General features: G+C 45.5%; 2 protein-coding genes and 1 long non-coding RNA gene across 4 annotated transcripts in view; 2 read left to right on the top strand and 1 right to left on the bottom strand.

Annotated features, from left to right (window-relative positions):
• LOC149343977 (uncharacterized) overlaps nucleotides 1-5,508 on the top strand; it is a 49,186-nt gene extending 43,678 nt beyond the window's left edge. The window contains exon 10 of the mRNA XM_089546113.1: nucleotides 1,727-5,508. Within this exon, the coding sequence (XP_089402239.1) occupies nucleotides 1,727-2,096 (370 nt within the window). The 3' untranslated portion in view covers nucleotides 2,097-5,508. The remainder of the gene's footprint in view (nucleotides 1-1,726) is intronic.
• LOC149343975 (uncharacterized) overlaps nucleotides 1-23,679 on the bottom strand; it is a 189,849-nt gene that overhangs the window by 144,952 nt on the left and 21,218 nt on the right. The window lies entirely within an intron of this gene.
• LOC149343976 (uncharacterized) lies at nucleotides 10,456-18,592 on the top strand. Of its 2 annotated transcripts, XR_016283163.1 has the most exons (5): nucleotides 10,664-11,857; nucleotides 12,078-12,347; nucleotides 13,154-13,334; nucleotides 14,221-14,453; nucleotides 16,522-18,592. It is a non-coding gene; the product is annotated as an uncharacterized LOC149343976 (long non-coding RNA). The 2 variants fall into 2 exon arrangements; XR_016283162.1 differs by having other exon boundaries at nucleotides 10,456-11,857; nucleotides 12,078-13,334.

Raw genomic sequence — 23,679 nt, 5'->3', positions numbered from 1 at the left:
TGGTACGAACAGTTCTGGCATATGAAATATAGCACTAAATCGGCCATTCCAGCTGCATAAAACGCGCACAACTTAAAGTGAAGGAAAATTTAAAATGCAGAGTAAACGGTGCATTAGCTCCGTCAGAATGTTGCGGAGCTTCACGCAGTGACTTCTATCTCGCGGCGTGTAAGGAAATATGGTAGGCTGCTTGCTCTTGCGATCGTGGTTGCAGATGATAATGCCTAAAATAAACAGTTTGAGCCTTCCACTAGGATAACGAACAAAGAAAGAAAATATTGAAAATGAATATCTTCGATGATATTGTCAGTGCCGGCGTGTTGGTCAAGCGTCTGGAGTCTAGGTAATGAAAGCTGTAAGGGTGCATTAGAAAGGTGGAGGCGGCTGCAGTTTAAACTGGGGCAGGATACAAATAGCAGTGCACGAAGTTTTGTGGCCCTCTGGGCGTTAACGATGTGGCGGTAGATGACCTGCATTAGAAACCAGTTAAAATAACGACAAGCACGAGGTAAAAGAGTGATGTTGCTCACCAATGTGGTACGCCTTAGCGTAAAGCTAACATTTTTTGTAACGCGATGCTGGATGGTGTAAATAACAACAAAAATTACAGGACTATCAGACATATGATGCGACAATTCGGAAAGCAGTTAGATTTGCCCTCGGTCATTACTTTTATATTGTTTCTCGAAGCCGAAGCTCCACACCGAAGGAGAATTTTTCCGGAGGGTGAAAGCGAGTGGTGCTTCTGGAGGCCAGTTCGCTTTCCCGGCGCTTCTTTGAATTCAGTTTTGCTCTCACTTTATCGCTCCGCCGCTGCTGACGCGGCTGCCCGAGCGCTTATTCACCGGGCTCCTCATCCCAGCTCTTCTGGCTCGGAGACTAACCAGCCGCTGCTGCGATTCAAGGAAATAACCCATTATACCGACAACCACCGCCTTTTCCCGGCCCCTGCAAAGGGGCTGAGTAAGACGGAGGAGCGAACTTTAAGGCGCCTGCAGACAGGTACTCTACTCTGTCCTGCAATCTTAAAGCATTACGATCCTAACACGGATGGTCGATGCCCACACTGTGGGGAGACCTGTAATATCTTCCACATGGTGTGGGCATGTACTCAAAATCCCCACCTCCCCCCTTCCCCTACCCCTTCCAGAGAGGCATGGGAGGCTGCCCTCCTCAATTGCTCCTCGCTTGAGTCCCAAATGGCTCTAGTGAAACGGGCGAGAGACGGGGCATTGTCATGCGGTGTCCCAGACTAGGGACGCCGACCATGTAGCGGGGCCACTCTGTGGCTCCCGAACTCTATTTCAGAAATTAAAAGTTTTCACCACCACCACCGCTGGATAGCCTCCTAGCGGGTGGAGGCGCTGTGGTGGGTGTGGAAGGTGGGTTTTAGGCGGGTGCGGTGGGGAGGCCTGGTGGGCTGTGCTTCTGCACGGCGTACGCTTCACTCTCCGTGGCCATAGAGAGGCAGAAACTGGCACTTTCCCACTGCGTTACTACTGCTGATTAGGCAGTAAAAACAGGCGAACCCAGCGTGGTAGCTAACCAGCATTGGTTATCGTCAGCAAGCTAAGCACTGCCCCCCCCCCCCCGCCCCCCTTAAAAAAATGGCAGTTATTAGACGCACGGTTTGTTATCAAGAAACGCATGATTTTAATCGGTTACTTCATCAGTACAGGGCTAGTAAGTGGATACTATACCTGCATCATGTTCCCTTCCTCTTCAGGCTCCTGAAGTCCAGACTGTTTCGCTGCCTGAATGAGAGCTACGCATCAGTCGATGAGGCTGATCCACAACCCGATGTGGATGGCGCCCGCAAGGTGTTGGCGATCTTCTTGGACAGGATGACATGCGTGGACGCTAGAGACTTGCCGCTCGTTCACTACGCAACGAGAGGGCCTGACGACACAGGCGATACAGGCGACCCTGAGTATCCGGCTGACGAAGCCGCAGGCAATACGACGGAGGTCAATGGCTCCGCCGTGCCCGTAATGTCAAAAGATTTAGAAAGTGGCGCCGCTGCTCCTGCAATCCGAAAGGCGGCTCTCGCTGGCTTCGTTTCTTTGGTGATGTTGTTGACCCAATATAAGGCGTGACACTGAATAAAATAAGGGAAGAAAAATCTTCGCCTCATTGACGCATATTTAAACTACCTATTTCCAGATTCATTTTTGCAAATCTTGGAAATCATAGCAGAGAAGCTGAATCCTAAAAGTAGTAAGTGTTTAAGGTCAGACAGGACGACAATGTTGGGGTTATATTTCTTCAACGAAATTCTCAATTAGCAATACAAGACAGTGGCGAAACAGTGTGAAAGTTTCCCAGTTGCGATATTTTGTTAAAAAAAAGAGATATATTAAATTGTGGCACTACCTTCAGCACCGCAAACCACTAACCGGCAAACATTTGGAGCATATAACCACAATTTAAGCAGTATTGTTTTCAGCGCTGAATTAAATCTGCGGCCGTTGTGTAGCGAACGGTAAGATTTCAGCGTCTGATGCGTCGACATCGTGGTATGCGACTCGCCTTCATTACGAGACAAATACTCAATTCAACTAGAGATTATTATATGGCGCAACCAATCGCTCTGTACTTTGTGTTCTCGTGCCAGCCCATGCTAATTATCGCTCTTACGAGGCGCCTTCATCTAAACGCTACAATATGATTTCAACTCTATAGCTTCATGCCGGAAATTGAGTATGCAAAATCAAGCAAAATTTTTATTCAAGGTGAGTTGAACGTTGAAGACGTGTTATTTAATGGTGACAATTTGCTGCAGGCCGGACCCATTCTTTCTATATGTTAAAACTGTACGCATATGACAGAAGTGAAACGAGTGGGGCGGCCTTTCGCGCCTGTAATCAATGAACAGAACTCGTGTTGCATTCGAATAAGTGCAACACTGCGCGAAGTGAATCTTCAGTTAATTTAATTATTTTGATACGACACAACCGGTTGTGCATGCGTACAACCTAATACGTTCAATTCACCAACTGAATTGGAATAGGAATGCTTCCCTTACTTCGCGTTCAGTATGCACATGCTCAGACCAGTCTAGACCACGTGGCCAACGCATTACTTTCGAGAACTACGTACCCCGACTAACACCTCGTTCGTGCCTGTCGCCTAGAGGGATAGCAGTTGGATGGCTGGCAGTGCAGAAGTTTGAACGCATAATGTTCCGTTGATACAAATACGGCGACGCAAACGCTGAAGGCGTACCTGCCCTTACAGGTGCTCCTCAATATCTCCAAGGTCATCCTTGCTGCGATAGGATGCGGCTAACCAACAAAGAGACAAGCGCCGAGCAGGCATACATAATACAGTTCGAATAGTACTTGAGTTTTGGCTAGATGGTATATGTTTTAGGTTGAAGTTCAGGCGGCGAAAGGTTCGTTAAGTGCTGTGTTAAGTACTCTTTTTCACCGTATCAACCTTTCAAATTTCGAGCAGTTTTAAGAGCTGGGAATCGCGGCGATTCGTTGCTTTCAAAAAACAGTAGTGATAAGCCTAGTTAAGCCTGGATAACCATGAAAAAAGTAAGACGCAAATAGAAAATGTTCTTTAAGAACTTCAATCTCGCCCATTGGATACACAAATTCCGAGCGAAGTCCGTACCGCTGGAGACAAAGTTGCCGCGGACCGTACTCTGCGCGCCCAGCCTCTTTGCGACCCGCCTTGGATTAACTGGGCGCGTCTCACGGGGAGAGGTTTTGCAGCGCAGCTCTTAGGTCCCTGTTCGTGGGTTGCGCCGCGTCGCCGTTGAAGACGTAACCAAGCGCGAGGGAAGCGCGCTCCTCTCCAGACCGGCCGCGCAGAGCAAACGAAAGTACCGCCACTTGCTCATAGAAGGTGCCAGAGTGGTGCGTGCGTGTGCTACCGTGCCGTGCGCGTCGTCGTTAATCCCTACGGCATGAGCGGAGGTAGGGTGGCTTGGGGAGAGGAGGTTTGTCTACAGCAGCACGATACGACGGGTTGCCTCCTCGGAGTCGCACCAGGTTCTGTTCCGTTGGCGGGCGGTGCTGTGAAATGTGCTGCGCGTGGTAGATTTTCCGCATGGGCCGTTGTCTTCCTAGTATAAACCGTCTGAGTCCGAGAGGACCCAGCACTTGACCGTGAAGCAGTCGAGACTAGGCGGTGTTTTCGAGAGGACCCTGCGGATAGCGCCGCGGAAGCACAAGATCGTCGCAGCCGCCGAGTGCGTACCCTGCCGTTGGCGCCGCCGAAGGAAGAGCTGCGCTCAAATTTCGCATTCGTAATTATCGTAATCGTACTTACAATGTTTCATCACTTGAACTCATTCTTGCTGCTCTCTGGGCATGCGCAGCGTTTTTATAACGACGGATACGCAGCATGGCGCGTCGTCTCTTTCCCAACGCGCCGCGACCACAAGGTCGTTCGCGATGCCAGCGTGCGCTGCAAAATGAAGTCACGTGCTCGAGCATTCCCGCCATGTTTGTGGACGGCGGTAAAGCGATATCAAGAAATATTCGCCCGTTGCTAGCTCTGCGCTTTGCCAAGGGGGGCTTCGTGTCAACGCCTTCTGAAGGAATTCTTAGATGCCATTGTTGGATTTAAAGCTGGGTGTCGAACCGAAACCGGAACCGAACTCGTATTTTTACCCGGAACAGAACCAAACCCACATTTTTTTCGCCTGTTTTGAACTGCACCCGAACCGGAACAATTCAAAGCAACCGTTCCGGACCGGTTCGGGACCCACTTCAACCCCACTTTTTGTACATCTCGGCATACTTTTCCTCTTTGGAAAATATGACATGTGCGTGTGGGGCAGATCTGCCCGCCGAAGGCTGTCTGCGGTAGGCAGTGCGAAAATGGCACCCATTCTACGCGACGACAAAACTGGAGGAAGTCTGATGACTCGGAAGAAACCAAATTAGCGATTCTGTAATCTGCTTTCGGTAATTCCAAAATATTGAACGCCGGATTGGTGTGAAATCTTGAGTTTGTCTCCTGCTTCCTCCTTTCACACCTTTGCATACAGCTTTAAACGGATTGTTGGCATTCCTCTAACTCATAAAGCACCGAGTGAGAATGGCTTCCCTTGCTTTGTGTCATGTGCCATGAATGTGTGCATTAGGCGCAACGACCCAACCACGTTGTGGAACACCTTGTGGAAAATAAAAATAAAAATGAAGTTGCTAATTTCGTCCCAGCTCATTGTACGAGAAGAACCAGACATACGCAGGAACACTCACTGGCCCAATTTTCGCCCGCACAAACACATTTAAAAATAGTTACTTCCCTAGAACTGTATCCAAATGGAATGCACTACCTTCTCATATTTTTCTGTCCAGCAATTTTGTAGCAGAGTTGGAACGTCATCTCTTTATTTCATGAGTTTTATTTGTTTTGTGTTGCGATGCCTGTCTATATTTTCAGTTCTGATTGATTGTCTGACTTATTATCTTTTTCTCTCTCTATGCATATGCTTGTCATTTCTTGTATTGCAAAATGTTTGAATGTGCCCCTCCTGCTATGACCATGCATGATCCGCAGTATTTCAAATAAATAAATAAATAAAATCTGCTTTCGTATCTTTGTGCTGCGCTCTCGGTCTCGGTGTCTCTGCTCGGTGCCTGGTGTTGTTTCGTCTGTTTCGTCCTTTCTGAAGTTAAGCGCTTCAATATAATCATGAAAGACCAACTAGCCCTTTTTAAAGCACTGCTACTTCCGGAGGCCTTCATTGTCTCAGACAACAGATTCTAGAAAAAGCGCTCACGGTGTCTCAGTGGCTGTGGCGCATTGTTGGTGATCCCAGGACGGGGGCTTGGTCCCGGCTGCGGGGGCAGCATTTTGATGGAAGAAAAATGCAAAAACGGGCGTGTGCTCCGCGAAGTAAGCTCTCGTTGTGGAACACCAGCCGGTCTACGTTAATCTGCAGCCCTCCACTACAGCGCCCATGATAGCTCCCATGCCTCTTCGACGCCTAAAGACGCGCGCTTTGACAAAATAAAGAAGGTATGAATTGCCGCAGTTTCTTTTTCATATTTCGAACAGTGTTTTTTGCACAAGACCCAGATAAGCAAGGATGGCGGGCTAGTAGCAGCGGTAGAGCTACTTAACGGAAAAGCAACAGCATTTACACAAAGGGCCAATGCAGGAAAAAATGCGCTCGGTGGGATGCGATAAGTATTACGCACAGAAAGATGCCGCTCCACTGAAATATAAATGCGATGAAAAATTTTCTGTTATGCCGATTGTTCTGCGTACACAAATAAAAATCATACATGCTAGTCACTAGCGGGCGGCTACGACAAGCTGTTCTCGGACTGTTGGATCCTAATTCCCTGTCGGGTGGCTTATATCTGCCTTTTGCAGTCGCACTTCGGGGCGCTGGTTTGAGTTTGGTTTAGATCTTGAGGTTCCAAGGCGACTCAGGCTATCAGGGACACCGCAGAGGAGGGCTCCGGATAATTTCGACCACTTGGGGTTCTTCAACATACTTCGACATCGCACAGTACACGGGCCTCAAGCGTGTCGCCTCCATCGAAAGCGTTTCGCCTACATCTAACCCTTGTCTTTCGGGCCAGCAGCGGAGCACCATAACTACTGAGCCGCCGCGGCGACCGGGCTATTGGCGTCTCAGAGTAGAGGTTTCTGTTTGTTGGCTTTCTTTCGTAGAGCGCTTTGACAACGGCAGACGTGGAGCGTACACAGCAACCTTAACCTGCCTCGGGAAAACTGGTTGCAGGTAGATGAAGATGCATTTTAAACGAATGAGTACCCGCGCGTGCGCCCGCCGGAGTTAGCATTGTTGGGAGGCGAGTCCGCAGTAATTGTTGGGACGCGGGTCCGCAGCGGTTGTTGGGACGTGGGTCCGCAGTCGCCAACCGGCAGGAGCAATGTCGAGGAGAAGGGTAGCTTAAAGGAAAACAGCAAGAAAAATATTTTCACCTATTTACATCGTGAAGCAGCGAAATACATGCTACATGCCAAGAGACATCAAAATGGCGAATGCTCTTAACAAAAGAGGCTTGAGCTCTTAAATGCAATCGTGAGCATAGATTCCCACCCTTTTCGTCCAATCAGGAACGACTGTATTTTTGGACGCTGTCTTTGGGAGCGTCCCGGTAGCTGATTGGCCCAGACTTGTAGCTGGAGAGAACTCTGCTCTCTCTCTCCATTTCTTGCTCGAGTCTCCAGCGTCTGCGATTACGCGCAGGCTCGGAGAGACGCAGGCCACAGATGGGGAGGAAAGAGGGAGTTACTTCCATACTGGTGTACCCGCTCTTTGTCAGGCTAGGGCGGTTAATGAGCGCCTATGCACAAAGGCACGTGTTGCAAGTAAGTTCACAGCAAGTCAAGGGTGGAAGCAGCACACGCACAAGCATGCGCATGCACATGCACACGCACAGGCGCACGTACACGCACACGTGCAAGCGAACGCACTCAAGCACACATATACCATGGTAAATTTTATTTATTTATTTATTTATTTACAAGTACTGCGGTCTCAAGGAGACCAAGCAGGTGGGCATGCGGACAACATTTTCATTTCATTAGCATCAAGTGATAAGTTGTTCTCTTGTGTTTAACATGGGGGGAGCAGCAAAAAGTGAACAAAAATGATCAAGTTCGCATTTCAATTTCGCACAATAGCGACCCTCGCATAATCAGAACAAAATGCACTTGCATGCGCTACAGCGCAGAAAAAACACAACTGAATGAAAAGACGGGAAAATGACACAGAAATATTACGTTACACAATACAAAATAAAGGAGGCTGTATTGCTAACGCAATGAAGAAAACAGCTACCACCATACTATAACCCCTAGTCGGATTAGAACCAGTGGCGGTGCAACAAAGCTTTGTTCACCTATGCCTTAGGCTACTCGGCAATCTCTGAAGCTCCTTCTTGTTATTGTGCAGGAGATATCAGCAACTTCCCTACCATCCACTACCATTTCCAGCGCCTCGCTACCAACTGTAAGCTCCGGTTATTTTCCGAGATTGTTGAACATTACCTTGGTTTTATACGTATTGATTTTCAGACCCAGCGTTCTGCTATCGCTGTATAAGTCACTAATGATGCCATTCAACCCTTGAGAGACATACCAATGCAATGTCTACAGTAAATAGCAGATTACTCAAGTATTCTCTATGAACTTTTACCTCCAAATGTTCACACAACACGTTTATGAATACCTTGGGTCAAGTAGCATTGGCGAGATCATGCCTTCCTGCCCGGCTCCTTTCCTAATTGGAATTTCATTGCTGCCTTTATGGAGGACTAGGTGGCTCTGCAGCCATAATCGATATCTTCCAGTATTTTTACACGAGGCTTATCTCCACCCTCATTCCCAGATACCTCCAATGTAAGCCGACGACGTAACACTATACGCCATCTTATGCGGGCTCGCTTGGGCCCCGGCCAAGTCCGAGCCACTGCACATTTGTGCCTGGAATACCGACTCCACCGCGATGCGCAATGGCCTCCATAGGGCACTGTCTGCGGGGTTGACGAGATCAGAGTCTAGGGCTTTCACATTCACCCGTGGCTGAAAGCCGACACCATCGTCGCCAAAATCAAGCGCGTAAGGACAATCGTAGGCCGTATGCTACGACGCCTGTCTAACCGGCGCGGTAGCTTGCGCGGACGCGATGCGCTCCGTCTCACTCAAAGCTTATGGCACTAGTCGTATCCTGTACTCTGCGCCGTACCTCCGCCTGAGTACAGCTAACACAAAGCCATCCCTTACAAAAATGGATATCAACTTTCTTTAGAATTTGTATTAACATTCTATTGACTCTAGTAACCTTGTAGTAACTTTTACATTCTATCAACAATCGTTCATACAACGTTGGTAGAAGTTACTTCTTTGTATGTACTCCTGTCAATAGAAAGTTACTAGAAACTAATTTTTACATTCTATGTACCTTTGTCAATACAAAGTTTGTAGACTGTTACTTCTTTGTATTTACTCCTGACAATAGAAAGTTACTAGAAAATCTGGGCGCAGTTTGACACGTTGAGAGAAGTAAATGAACAAACTGCATGGCGTTCGAGGTGATTAACACTATTTTGTTCGCATAATCGTGACGACATCTTACCTGATTACATGGTGGAATCTGTTGCAGCTAGTCAACAATTTCACTATATCGAAAAGCGCCCAACATTATTCGCAGCAAATGCGTTTGGAATGTAATCAGGATATGGGAAAACGTTTTAAAACAAAAGGTATATTCCATTTTAATACTTTATGTACTTTACGTACTGTTGTGAGCAGAAATACTCTAGAAAGTGACAAAACATTTTTGGTCATGCGAATAGATGCCTCAAATCATGTACTGTAGGCGAACACTTCAAAGCTATTAAAACAACCTTGAACACGAAACAAACATTATACTCACATTCCCTTAGCCGAGCATATTCTATTAACATTCGTTGATAGGAAGTTCATACAATTTCCTTACTGCTTTCTATGTACTGCTGTCAGTAGAAACATACTAGACACCGACAGAACGTTTTATAATGAGAATAAATGCCTAAATTAATTAAGTACTCTAGCCTAACATGTCAATGCAACTAAAGCAACCTTGAACACGAAACAAACATTTGCAGTCACATTTTCTTAGGGCATATTTTATCAACATTTGTTGATAGAAAGTTCATACAATTTTCTTACTGCTTATATACTGCTGTCAATAGAAATATACTACGAACCGAGAAAGCATTTTGGTGATGCGAATAAACAAATAAAAGCCTAAAATAATCAAGTACTGTAGCCGACAACTTCAAAGCGGCAACTTAACTAACCTTGAAGACGAAACAAAAATTTGCAATCACATTCCCACAGCCGAGCACGCTGTGGATTTTTAGAAATTTCTGTTCAATTTTCTCAATACTAGCTTTACTGCTTTCGCATTTTCGAGTGCGGGGAAAAGGGCAAAGTTCATAACAGAACATTTATCCCGAAATTCAGAAACGTGCCTTGAATTGAAGACATTTAGTGACAATTTTTGATTGTATGAAGTCTACGAAAAAAGTTACCAGCAAACGAAATAATTTTGGTACAAAGTGAATGAATTCATAGAATACTCAATTATTATTGCCTCGCACTTCAAGGAAATTAAAAGAACTTTAAGAAAAAATAGGAGCTAGTGACATATTGTGTTACATAAGCGCAATGATGACTTCGTTACAGCGAATCAGTTTCGCTGATGGCTCATTCTACACGAAAACAATGCTTTCTGCTGCGTATTCGTCCTTAAATTCTGTACTCAGGCAGTCATTAAACAGATTTAACATTTCAGAACTAACAAAGAATTTCAGCAGAGCTGTACAACAACTCTGCCAATTCGAAACACGTTGGTGTTGCTATTGTTGTAATTCTTGATAGGTCATATTTTAACGTGCAGTTGAACAGTGATGTACCGTACGACGGTGCTAAAACACACTAGCATTAAGAGGGTTTCGCTCTGAGGTTTCAGAGCGATTATTGTTGCGAGCTACAAAAAAATTCAAGTTTAGCATTGCACCGATGTGTTTCCACACTCATTGAATGACACGTTCTCGCTAGCCCAAATGGCGCCCAAATTATACCACCAGCTTCCTGAACCTGCACCGCAAGCACACTTTCCCTGCACACTGCCCGCCATGCAAAAGTGCCCGGTACATAATGCCACTCCACGTGGGAGCGCCCAATTTAAACCCTCGCACTACCCTCCTCCTCGAGCGACCAGCAATGGCTGATCGCACGGGACTGAAAAACCCCGCGCGAAAAGGGCCGCACCGCTTCGCGCTCTGAGTAAATTCTGTGTAACGTGTGCAGGCTTACAGCTTCGAGAACTCAAGTTGCTTCGTTCCTCGGCGACTGTACATGCGAAATTTCAGGCAAGGCAATATTAATTTTTATTCATGTTCGGCGATACTATACTATAAAGGCCGATACTATAAAGAGAAGTATAGAGAAACAAAACAGGTAACAGCGGCCCGCTGTACTCAACTGCGGTAACAAGGGCTTTGCATGAGGAAGGTGCACGGCAATTGGAGCACTATAAGCCCTCATTCTTGACTTGTTACATTTTTCGCTAGTACTGAGCCACAGAGGAGCTTCCAGTATGGAAAAAGCTAGGGTGAGAGCAGCCCCCACTTTGAGCACCGCTAAAGCACAGGCGCAGTGCCTCTTCCGCATCTTCACTTGCATCTCCTTCAACGCAAACACGGTACGAAGCTGTGGCGAGGGAAAACGTGGTGATAGCTGTATTTTCTATCTTCCCGTAATGCAATGATTAAGGAATCCTGGAATAAAGTGTTGGGTTTTAACGTAGTCATACGGAGTAGACGCGCGAAAGCATGTGTTCATTCTTCGCCTTTTCTTACTGCCATCAGCGGACGTGAGGCCGAGCCGAGGACCGCGTAAGGCCGAGGCAAAAAGCAATCAAGGAAGCACACAAAAAGACTACGGTAGCGCGACTGTTGGCGGGGCTCGCTCGAGCAAAGAGCGTGCAAGGTGTCCAATGACGTGATATAAACACACACAAAACAGAGGCGATGCTGCAGCGCAGCCTTGAAAGTTTCGCGCGTCACGCTAGAGCGGCGTACACACACACACGTACACTAAATCGCATGAGCCAAGCTGTGTAGAGTACGCTAAGCCACACAATATGCGAAAATAAAAACCGAAACCAGTAGCGTTTGGCAACATCATCATCATTCCTTATTCTGCGACGCAGTTACGGGGAGCTGAGTTATAGCCTTAGAACAAGGCAGACAGTGCAGCCGTGCAGCGGCTGCGGCTTTCCTGGCCCCAGATGCGTCGCCTGTAGCTGCCCGGCATGCTGCCCGGTTTTCCAAGCTTTCGTTCGCAGCGCCGCCAGAAACAGATGGTTGTGAGTAGTCGCATTTTTTCACCTCAATCATTCCAATTTGCTGACTTTGTAATTGAAACAAAATATTTTGTCGTTTAATGCAACAAGTTCGTGGCAGAAAGGGCTTTACCGATTCTTTTTTTAATGCGTGTAAAGTTAGGCGACATTAGCGCCACCTTTCCGTTCGCTGGCGGCGGATTGCGAGTCTCATGTTGGCCGCGCGCTATACTATCTTTTTTAGGACGCTGAAACGACTCTGTTGGCGGGTGCGACGGTTGTGAAGTTCTGGGTGCGTTTCTTCAGTTTGTTTGTGTTAAATGTGCTGCCTCGTTAGTGTTGTGGTAGTGTGACTGAACTCGGAAGGTGACAGATGGCTCCAGTGCTGCGGAAGACGTTCTTACGCGCACGCAGTGCTCAAAAACTGCTCTGACGTACTGCACGCAACCACGCCGAGAGCGGCCGGCGCCCGATGCCCGATAGAAGAAACGGCTTGCCGTGAATGTTGACAAATGTAAGTACAGAACTGGAAAATGACTTCTGCGATGTGTCGGGGGTATGATTGAGGGCTGCGAATGCATTTGGGTTGGTCTTCACGCCTTGTTCGCAGTGAGGTGCAAAATGCGGGCACCACGCGATCGTTTGCAGAGAGAAGGTGTTCTGACACGCTCGCTTGCCAACTATGCAACTTTTAACCCGCCGCCTCACGCTCTTTGCGTCAGCTCCTCGGCGCACGAGTTATGTGATAGAATTTGGTTGCACGCCGAGAACTATGGGGTGCTGCTTGATTCGTTATTCCGAGTGAACAGGAGCAGCGCGTGAAAAGGAGACCATAAGAACGAAAAGTGCTTGTAGCGGCGTGCGTCTTTTGATTCTGCTGCCTGAGTGTTTACTGGATAAGGAGCATTGCCCGTTCTACGTCGCAGTCACATCAAGTGCTGTGTTTCTTGATAGTTCTGGTCAACGAAACGACGATTAAAAATAGCAGAACCATTCCATTGCAGTGTAGCTGAGGTAATCGCACAATGGAAGGTTTGTTGTCATTTTATTTTTTTACGTTCACTACATTTATGTCATTCCCTCATTTTCAGTCTGAAGCGATAAAAGTATAACGTGATTCGCGAATAATAGCTTTAAGAAAAGTATGACAAGCTTTGTAAACCATTTTTTTGCTAACTATTGGAGGCATAGGTAATTAATCATTAGCCTCCACTCATGAACACATTGGACTGAACAGCTAGAGGTTGTAATGGGATGTGCCTTCTGTGATGTTTATGAAAGCATGGCTCTAATGCAGCCTTTCTTCAAATGCACCCGCAGTCAAGCCCTGTACAGCTGCTCCACCGGTATCATCACGCTACTTTTGCACCAACTTTCATCTGTCATCGAGCCAATGCTACCTCAACCAGAGGCAAATGACATCAAGACCTGCTGGTTCAGCCTATCAGCCATTGACACTGGATATCAAGCATGTGCCACTTGTAAAAGGATAGGTAGACAAGTGGGTATATTTTCCTTGTCTTTTTTAGCCTGCCAAAAATCTTCTGCTCCAGGCTCCCTCTCTCTTTCGTTTTTTTTCTTTTAAAAGAGGACCAAGAGAAAGGGAAAAGATATTGCGGGCATCATGAAAGCACTCCCCTAGTCAAGTGCATTGTGTAATATAGTGTGAAATGCTTTTTATAGTTTTTTCCCTCATGCCTCTCGTGCTTGGAAATCTTGACCACAGTATAGACCAAATTAAAACAATTATCTGCTTCATGACCTTTATACAGCAGTCTAAAAGCAGCAAATAAATTTTATAGGTTTACTTCAGCAGTACCTACCTCTTACAAGGTATGGCATGTTTGAAGTGAACCAGTGATGTGATAGGCATGGCCTAACGGGCAATGCATAATTGAATATTGGCGTTCAAGTGGAGCACTCTGCTTTAGAAGCATAGGTGTTGCTAGCATCAATAATTGATACCTTACCAGGTTATCCTTGCATTACATGAAACCCTGTAAAGCTTATATTTTAGCTGTACAGAAGAAAGGTGCTTATTCGATGTCATGAGCATTGCTGAGGTTTTCTTTCACACTCCCTTTGTCACAACTGACTGCACTGTACAGTTGAAATGCATTTGGAATTGAGTATTGGTGCATTGTTATTTTTATTCATGCCGACGTTCAGTTACTGATTGCATTACACTAGCTGAGCCTAAGTCAACAAATATTGCTCTGACCTTAACAAGACCCCTGGCTTTACTTGAACCGATGCATTTGATGTTGCCTTTCTCCCGTGCCATCAAGGTTTGTAATAAGCTGTGTAAATAACTTAATTTACTTTCTCGAGGTATTTGGCAGTCGGTGGCGGGCGTTTGGCTGGAGCTGATCACAGCTTTATTGCAGAACTACAAGGACCAAGCGGATGGTATCACCTGCGATGCATATCATCTTTGAAGCAAGACGGAGCATGCCTGGAAAACCACTGCGCAGCGTGGTCACTATCACCAGGGCATCGTGCTGAGCGCTTCCTGCCCCGCCCCCGCCGAATTCCAGGAGGATAAAAGGCGCTGTCAACGAAGCACTGCGCGCAGTCGGTGGCGGGCGTTTGGCTGGAGCTGATCACAGCTTTATTGCAGGTGAGAGTTGTATTTTTTGCACCCTCAGATTTGCCTTTTGCCCACCACCGACTGCGTTCTGTTTAATCGTTTTATTTTGTGACCATGTCAACTTGCTTCAAATGTTCGGAAGCATTGCCCTCCGAAGGCAATTACTTAACATGTTCGGGTTGTGATAAGGTGTTTCATTATAAAAAAAAATGTTCAGGGGTTACGGCAAAGTCTGCTGCCGAAAGAGGGTTTGAAGCATACGCTGACTGGTGCTGTCCGCAGTGTGGCTTACAGAGCGGTACAGATTCAGAAAATGAAAAGGCTAGCTCGTCAAGAACTCTTGAGGAGCTCTTTGCCAAGATAGAGAGCTTGTTGCCAATTAAGGATGCCATCAGCTCACTTTCTCGCAGAGTGGATGAGTTGTTGTTGCTGAAATCTAATGTTGAGTCGCTGGGAGAATCAGTTAAAGGTATACACGCCTCTATTTCTTTTTTCTCTGAGAAATATGATGACTTAGTTAAATCCACTGCTGAACAGCAGACCACAATCCAGAAGCTTCAAGATGAAGTGCTTACTGTGAGCACCACAGTGACGGGCCAAAATGAACAGCTACTGCACCTTCAGAAAGAGATTAATGACATGGAACAATACAGTAGGCTGCAGAACTTAGAAATACAGGGGTTCTCTCTTAAGCAAGGTGAGCAGGTGTCTGAGGCACTAAAGAACTTGGCAGAGAAGCTGAAAATTGAGCTAATTGATTCAGATATCGAAGCAGCTCATTGTCTTCCGCAGAAAAAAGGAAAAAAACCAATTTTGTTGGTGAGATTCACTTCTGTCGCTGCAAAAGAAAAATGGATGAGTCATCGAAGCCAGATCACGCCCCTAGTGCAAAAGGGAGAGCTATCTGAAATGTACTTTAACGACAACCTCACCACATCAAACAGGAAACTGCTCTGGGAGGCTAAGCAGAAAGGCAAGGCAAGTAATTTTAAATTTGTGTGGGTCAAACATGGAAAAATCTTTGCTAGGAAGTCCGAAGTCTCTTCTATTTTTCGAATCCATGATTCTACTGATTTAGATAAACTAGTTTGAATCATGAACTGTACCTTTTCCCTTTGCGCCAATATTGGTGAATTTTGTAACTTAGTCTCGCCAAAGGTGGACGCATTCAGTGTAGTTCATGTAAACATACGCAGCTTACGAAAACATTGGAATGAATTTTTGGCTGTTGTTGACAACACTAAGAATACCATAGATGCATTCATACTTACAGAAATTAACATCCCTTCCACACTTCTCTCCTCTTTTTCGTTACCCAATTATTCTAGTTTCTCTTTCACACGCTCAAATCGGATAGGCGGCGGAATTCATGTTTTCGTTCACAGCAAATGGAATGCTTACCCTTTAAAGTCAACATTTTGCTTTGCTGAGTGTGTTGCATTGTAATTCTATGCAGCTTCACTTACAAGTATTGTATCTGACGCAGTGTGTGCCTTAATATTTTGATTCATTTGCTTTAGAGTGTGCCACTCTTGCCCTGACGAACTTGCTCACCTTTGTACTCTTTGTTCATACATTTTCCCCTAACACCTGGTATAGCTCCAAATGATACATTATCTACAGCAACATGTGCATTATATTGCAATGTCTTTGTGCCATCACTTTTGAAAACAAAAGCTGCCTGAATTTTTGTGCAGACAAATCAGAAACACAAAATAATTTTCATATTTGATGGCCTGCATGTTATCTTCATATGACTGGAATGGCTAAATATCTCTTCGTGGTAGCCTAATTAGGTGTAACACGTTAATGTCAGTTCCTGTGAATATCATTCAGTCTTCGAATGTGGGGGCAGAATTGAACACAACAGCATGTTATAGCTTTTTCTTGTTCAAGGACGCATTGCATTTAGTTCTAGTCTTGTGACTGCTGCTTATGCTATTACTCAGCAGCCTTATCAAACTTGCTCGGAGTGCTGCCTTTTAGTGCACATTTAACTGATTGTTGCTTCTCCGTGTTTGATTCTATTAGAAGTTACTATTGTTTGATTCTATTAGAAGTTACTATAACTGTATACTTTGAATGTTTTCTTGTGCAGTTCTCTTGCTGCTGCATTCTGCCATGGAGGAGGCTACCTGTTCGTGCGCACGTCTCATCACTAGGACGCTACCTCTTCCGCTGGTGATGCAGACAAGTAACGGCAGGGTTAATTGGAGAGGCATGGGAGAGGCCTTTGCCCTGCAGTGGGCATAGGCAGGCTGATGATGATGATGAACAACAAGCAGGCTGCCTGATATTGAGGACAAGTGTCAGGATAGTGCACCAACAAAGTTGCTTAAGCATTTCTGTGCTGATGCATTTTTATTAAAATCAGCTCATAGCTTAATATCTACATCCATGGGGACATTTAGCATATGTTTGGCATCTGTTTGACTTTTAATTCGCTAGTGTTTGCAGCCTTTAATGTTGGTCTTAAGACAGTGTAAGCATTGTTTCACTGTGTGGGATTTTTTAGCTGTTTTGGAGAGATGTGTGCATATGCATGCAGTTTTTTTCCACGGGTTTGTTATGTGGCTCATGGAACTTTCATGTTACAGAAGAAATTATTTCGTTTCTGTGTTTTACAGGAAACTGAGCAGTATTTATATGCACCAGGTGTTTCAGGGAAGAATAAGTAGTTTTCAAAAATATGGCTTTTGCTGCAAAATATTACCAGTGTTAGCAGACACCAGAAAGCCGGTGAGGTGTATTTAGTAAGCTGGTTAACTAATTTCTGATAATTAACTTTTTAACTAACACAGGTTTGCAACTGGTTGCAGTTAGAGACTTTTAGCCAGTTGTTCGTAGTAGCCATATCAGTTTCTGGAATGTACAAAACATGATTACTTTCGCCGCGGTGGCTCGACAAAATTTGGCTGCATCGTGCGAAAATACATGCGCTTTTGAAAGCACACAGGGAAAGAAACCCCTCCAGTGCATGTAACTGCTACAAATCTCTAATGGCAACTAGACGCCTAACTCTGATAGTGAAGGAATCATATTCTTAGCGGTAAGAAACAGACACAACACCAAGATACACACACACAGGACACCCGCTAGACTTCAACTATCTTTACTGGACACTTGTACGACATAAATATGTATCACTGAGCACACGCAGGTGCCTCGTCATCTGCAACAGGTCTAACTACACCCTCCCCTCTCCTCCAAGGCATACGGTTGCGCTGATAAACAATCTCTTTTTCTGCCAACGCCAGGGAGGGAGTGCTTACACACGTCACCCGCCTCTTGAATACGAAAGACTTCGATAATTTCTCTTTCTTTTTTCTCGGCTCCCAGGCCTTTCGTATTCAAGAGGCGGGTGACATGTGTGTAAGCACTCCCTCCCTGGCATTGGCAGAAAAAGGGATTGTTTATCGGCGCAACCGTATGCCTTGGAGGAGGGGAGGGCGTAGTTAGACCTGATGCCGATGACGAGGCACCTGCGTGTGCTCAGTGATACATATTTATGTCGTACAAGTGTCCAGTAAAGATAGTTGAAGTCTAGCGGGTGTCCTGTGTGTGTGTGTCTTGGTGTTGTGTGTGTTCTTACCGCTAAAAGTATGATTCCTTCAAGCCGTTACCAACTAGCCCAACTTAATGTTTTAACGAAGTTTCTGATAGTGAAAAGGTTCATTAATAAAAATTAGCTAACCAGCTTACTACGTAAGACTCTTCACAAGTTTTCTGGTGCCTGCCAACACTGGTAATACTATGCTGAAAAAGCCGTACATTCATCTCAAAATACCTGTTTTTTGAAAATTACTTAGTCTTCCCTGAAACACCTCGTATATATGTAAGAAAAACCTAACGGGATTTAATTGACGACGTTTTTGTTGGAGGGCCAGCCGTTTTCAAGTGTACTACAGCATTTGAAGCACACAGCTTTTGTTTCGAATGCTATACTATACTCGAAAAAGGCTGGTCCTCCAGCCGAAACATCGTGAATTAAAACCTGTTATGTTTTTCAATTGCTGTGTGTCAGTCATTGTTACTCAGAGGGAACTGAGGGGAAGTGTGCCGAAGGCAATATTCTGTTTCTCTATTGTTCTCCATAAAATATTTTGATGCATCATGCATGTGCTGTAGCGCGTATGTACACTTGTGCACAATAAATGTAATAATTTGCATTTTGCTTCTATTATTCTTTCAGCACTCCAGGATAGTGTTCACAAAATGATTTTGAAGTGATAAAACTATGTTGGTAAAAGTGTTGTACTGTGTAGTTAGCATACACTTTTCCAAAAGTTGATGTAGGAATTATACTTTCTTCGTACTTGAGTCTTTTGAATAACGGTGGCCAATTGTCGGAAGACCGTTGATAGGGTGTTGGTAGACATTGTCGGTATGTGGTTGATAAGAAGTGTAAAGACTTTCTATGTACTTGAGTCTTTTGGATAACGGTGGCCAATTGTCGGAAGACCGTCAATAGGGTGTTGGTAGACATTGTCGGTATGTGGTTGATAAGAAGTGTAAAGACTTTCTATGTACTTGAGTCTTTTGGATAACGGTGGCCAATTGTCGGAAGACCGTTAATAGGGTGTTGGTAGACATTGTCGGTAAGGGGTCAGTAGGAAGTGTATACAAACTCGATAAGGGGATGATAGGAAGTATAAAGACTTTCTATGTACTTGAGTCTTTTGGATATCGGTGGCCAATTGTCGGAAGACGGTTGATAGGTTGTTACTACAATGTACAAAGGCGTTTAAAAGACTTTCTATTCAATGTTGATAGGTTCTATTAACAATTGTCGAAAGACTTTCTAAAGAATGTTACTAAAAATTTTTGTAAGGGATTAGACATCATTATTCGCAGAGTCGTGAAACGAGCTCTGTAACTCCCGATTATCACCTCCACGGCCCACCTAACCGCCCTGGGGGTGCTTAACACCTTCTCGGAGTTGCAAGAGGTTCATCTAATGAGACAATACACGATACTACAGCAGACGGGGCCAGGACGCTGTCTACTGAGTCGCCTGAACATAAGCAAACACTGTGTCCCGGAGGGACTACTCCGTATCCCGGCGCTGAGGCGGCACAGTCTATAGGTCCAAACCGCACCACACAACATGACTCCACTCAAACATGAAGGCCGCGGCACTGCGCGTGCTCGGGCAATGGAGGCGCAGCATGGTTCCAAACCCGGTGTGGCCTACGTTGACGTCGCTGGTCCGACTCCATCAGGCCAATACACGGCAGCCGTAGTCCACCAGAACTTGCAACTATTGGGCTCGCCTTCCGCGCCGAGAATGCCAACCAGGCTAAAGAAGTCGCTATCGCCCTCGCGGTCTCAAGACCCAGAATGCAAGGTTGTCATTTTCGACTCACTTTTCGCTTGCGAGAGCTATGTCAAGGGCGAGGTATCTCCTCTGGCCTATCACATACCCTACAACGCCGTTAGAAACTGATCCTCCTAGCACCTACTTCCGCGTCCTCCCCATCCGATGAGCCTAGCCGACCGTTTCTGGTTTCGAGAAATTATTGGCGTTTACAAAAACAGGCATCGTCAGTTCCCTCCACCGGCCAAGGGCTGTAGACACATTGTGCGGGAGCTATAGACGAACACTTGTTGGTGTCCCGCAATGGCTGCTCGCTATGACTAGAATTTGAATGTTTTGTGCCCACACTGTGACGAGCTCTGTTCTCTATCCAACATGGTGTGGGCGTGCCAACATAGTCCGCACTTACCTGCCTACCCAACCCCCACTAAAGAGGCTTGGGAGACTTTTCTCCTCAAGTGCTCGAGTGCGATGGCGAAAGCTGCCCTCGCACGTTGGGCTCGCGAGGCGGCGAGATCTTGTGGCATCCTACACTACGGACGTGGACCAAGATGATACCGGCATTGACTATCTGCGCCGGCTCATCCTCAATGCTTGTTTATTAATGGTTTGCTCTTTCTCTTCCTAAGACCTGCATGAGTGCTGAGTTTTCGAAAGAGTAAAATGGATTCTTGTAACCCATTAGGGCTATATGTAGCGGTTGGTTACATTCACATCATCATTGAGATCATCAGATCACATTCTTTGTTGCGAACAACACACCGGAGCCATAATGCACCCTATAGAATCTCATGCAGAGGTTGTTGAGAGGAATCGGTTTTTCCCTAAGCTTCCAGTAGTGCTATTCCGAACCATACACATCACTTTTTAGCCGATGAACCAGTGTGTAGCCTAACTGGTTCACGGACATCTTGCCAAATGTCCGTTTGCTAACAAGGATCCCTTAACATCGTTGACCGCTGTTATTTTCACTGTGCAGCATTAGGGTCGTATATTTCAGGATAGAACCCAGGGCCAAGGCTCCCGCCGCAGCAAGTTTTAGTTTAGGGCAGCTGATAGCCTTATATCAGCCGGATACAATTTTTCAGTTTTCCATGAATCTCACAGAATTCACGTTAAGAAAACACTAGATAAATAAAAATTTGAGCCCGTTCAATACCACTCACTCGCTTTTAATAGCAACTTGACACAATTTCTTCTCCAAGGCTTATCTCACAAGAGCTTAATACGCCATCCTTATTATGCTGCCTCCAATTCGCAGCAGCTGCCCTTACACCAAGCAATTTATATCGCTACCGCTTTTCATAGAAGAGTGGCGGATCAAACAGCGACGACGCTGCAACCCGCTGTCAAAATATTACGAATACCTGTGAGGGTAATTAGGCAGTTGCGCTTTTTAACCTTTGTTTTTACGAACCGTTGTTCGTCCTAGTTTGCAGTGCGTGATACGCCTGTTACTGTTGGGGCATTTAGCGGTCACTCGTCGCTTGGAGTACCAAAGATGGGATTACCAGCGGCGGCGCGGAGAAAAAATAATAAAATACAGTTGTGGTTTTATTGTTGTCCATAGACAACGAAGAAAACGAGAAATTGTTCGCTTCTTTAAATTATTTTATTCAAGAATTAAGCACACACATTTCTATCACTGCTAAATTGTCATGGTGCCTTGTTACATGCGAACGCAGATTCGAAATCCGAAAAATTCTGTAGGGCAAAATTGATTCTGAAATACAAAAGAAAAAGAACAGCCTTAACAAAATCCTCTGAATACCACACTGTCAGTTTCCAATGCACGTTTGTTCAGAATTCGCGAAGATATGGCTTCCTCTGTTTTCTTTTTGTTTTTATGGTCTATGTTCGCCGCCAGCATACAACCTTATCTCTATCTTGCCAACAGTCGAGCCCGCATTTGAAAATTTTGCTCGCTCGACATAGCCAGATCGTTCTAGGAACGATCGGGGTCATGTGGTAGAGCTTCTGTGATGGTCGGCCCCGTCTCAATCATTGTAGTGGCGCAATTCCGAAGGTGATTTAGGCGTCATAATCAACCAGAGCGCTGCTAAGAGGTAAAGGATTTCCATTGAAATAACCGCCGAGTGAGTGCATTTAAACCGCTGCCACTTTTTTGTCCTTGTGGGCACAAGTTTGATCAATAAACAGATCGTGTGTGCGGCGGCACCTTTTTATGTTGTGCACGTTGTCCCATTTCGTGTAGTAACAGACACGAGGCACTGTTATAAGCGGCAGACAGAAACGCAACTCGACTCGATGGTTTCGGCCGCGTTAATACTGGACCGTAATAAAGCGGGCGATATTTTTACAACGATACAAAAAAGAAAGCACTCTGAGAAAACATTTCACACAAAGCGCGCACAACGACACAGATAAAACTTAATTGTATTGCCGCTCCCTAATGCAACGCCCTCTATCAGCTGCCTATGATTTCCTGAAACTTTCCTAAGGACTCAGAACGATCCAAAGACTGGCCCTCAATTTGAGCGAGTCTCAACTGTTCAGGCTACGGCATGTAGGGATCCCGTAGTCAGACAAGACGAGCTCGTGCAAGACATTCACTACAAGCTACTTCGGTCTGGAGCAATGCTGTAAAGCGGCCATGCACGCTGAGTTCTCCTTAGCCGAATCAAAAGTACACAGATAAGTTTATAGGATACGCGAGCTGCAGACGAACCTGATAGCTCGATTACTAGCCGCTGGATCGAGATAACACTTGCTGATGTGAAAGTCAAGCTCACATCCGTTAATCTGCGGTAGTGAAATGATGTCATCATCATCCTGACTACACCCACTGCAGGGCAAAGGCCTCTCCCATGTCTCTCCAATTAACCCTGTCCTTTGCTAGTTGCCGCCACTGTATCCCCGCAAACTTCTTAATCTCATCCGCCCACCTAACTTTCTGCCGTTCCCTGCTACGTTTGCTTTCTCTTGGAATCCACTCCGTTACCGTTAAGGACCAGCGGTTATCATGCCTTCGCATTACATGCCCTGCCCAAGCCCACTTCTTCCTCTTCATTTCAACTAGGATGTCATTAACCCGCGTTTGTTCCCTCACCCACTCTGCCCTCTTCCGATCTCTCAACGTTACACCTATCATTTTCCTTTCCATAGCTCGCTGCGTTGTTCTTAACTTAAGCTGAACCCTCTTTGTTAGCCTCCCCGTTTCTGCCCCATAGGTGAGTACCGGTAGGATACAGCTGTTATATACTTTTTTCTTCAGGAATATTGGTAAGCTACCATTCACGATCTGAGAGAACCTGCCATACGCGCTCCACCGCATTCTTATTCTTCTAGTTATTTCCCTCTCATGATCCGGATATCCGGTCACTACCTGCCCTAAGTAGACATATTCTCTTACTACTTCCAGCACCTCGCTACCAATTGCGAACTGCTGTTCCCTTGCAAGGCTATTGAACATTACGCGTACTTTGGTTTTCTGCATGTTAATTCTTAGCCCCACCGTTCTACTCTGCCTGTCTAGCTGATTGATCATGCTTTTCAATTCTTGTGAAATGATGCGATCGCAGACAAATATGGCACCTATGGGCCTAAATCGCTTTCTGGGTGTACTATAGATTTCGTCTCTGCTAGTACCTGTAATATTTTGGAGCATGTTCTTCCAAGTTACCTCCAGAGTTTCTAGGATAATGGAAATTGTTTTCTTCCCATCAGAATGGCTTTAGAAAAAGAATGTCTAATGTTACTCGACTGATTTCAACCACGCGTGAGTTTTGAGAATACTTGAGGTTTGTGGTTAGACAGGCGTTTTTCTGAGATATTTCTAAGGCGCTCAATTCCGTGCCTCGCGGAAAAATACTATAGAAGTTAAAAAGCCTTGGACTACCTTTCATTAGTCTTCAATGGATCATTCCATAACTCTCCGCAGAAAGCCATTGGCGAAATAAAAAAAAAAAATGATTGCGT

Source organism: Amblyomma mixtum, chromosome 5 (assembly GCF_055824585.1).
Source record: "Amblyomma mixtum isolate Tamu chromosome 5, ASM5582458v1, whole genome shotgun sequence".
Lineage (NCBI taxonomy): Eukaryota > Metazoa > Arthropoda > Arachnida > Ixodida > Ixodidae > Amblyomma > Amblyomma mixtum.
The sequence above is the reverse complement of the archived record's forward strand: the minus strand, read 5'-3'. Positions and strand labels throughout refer to the sequence as shown.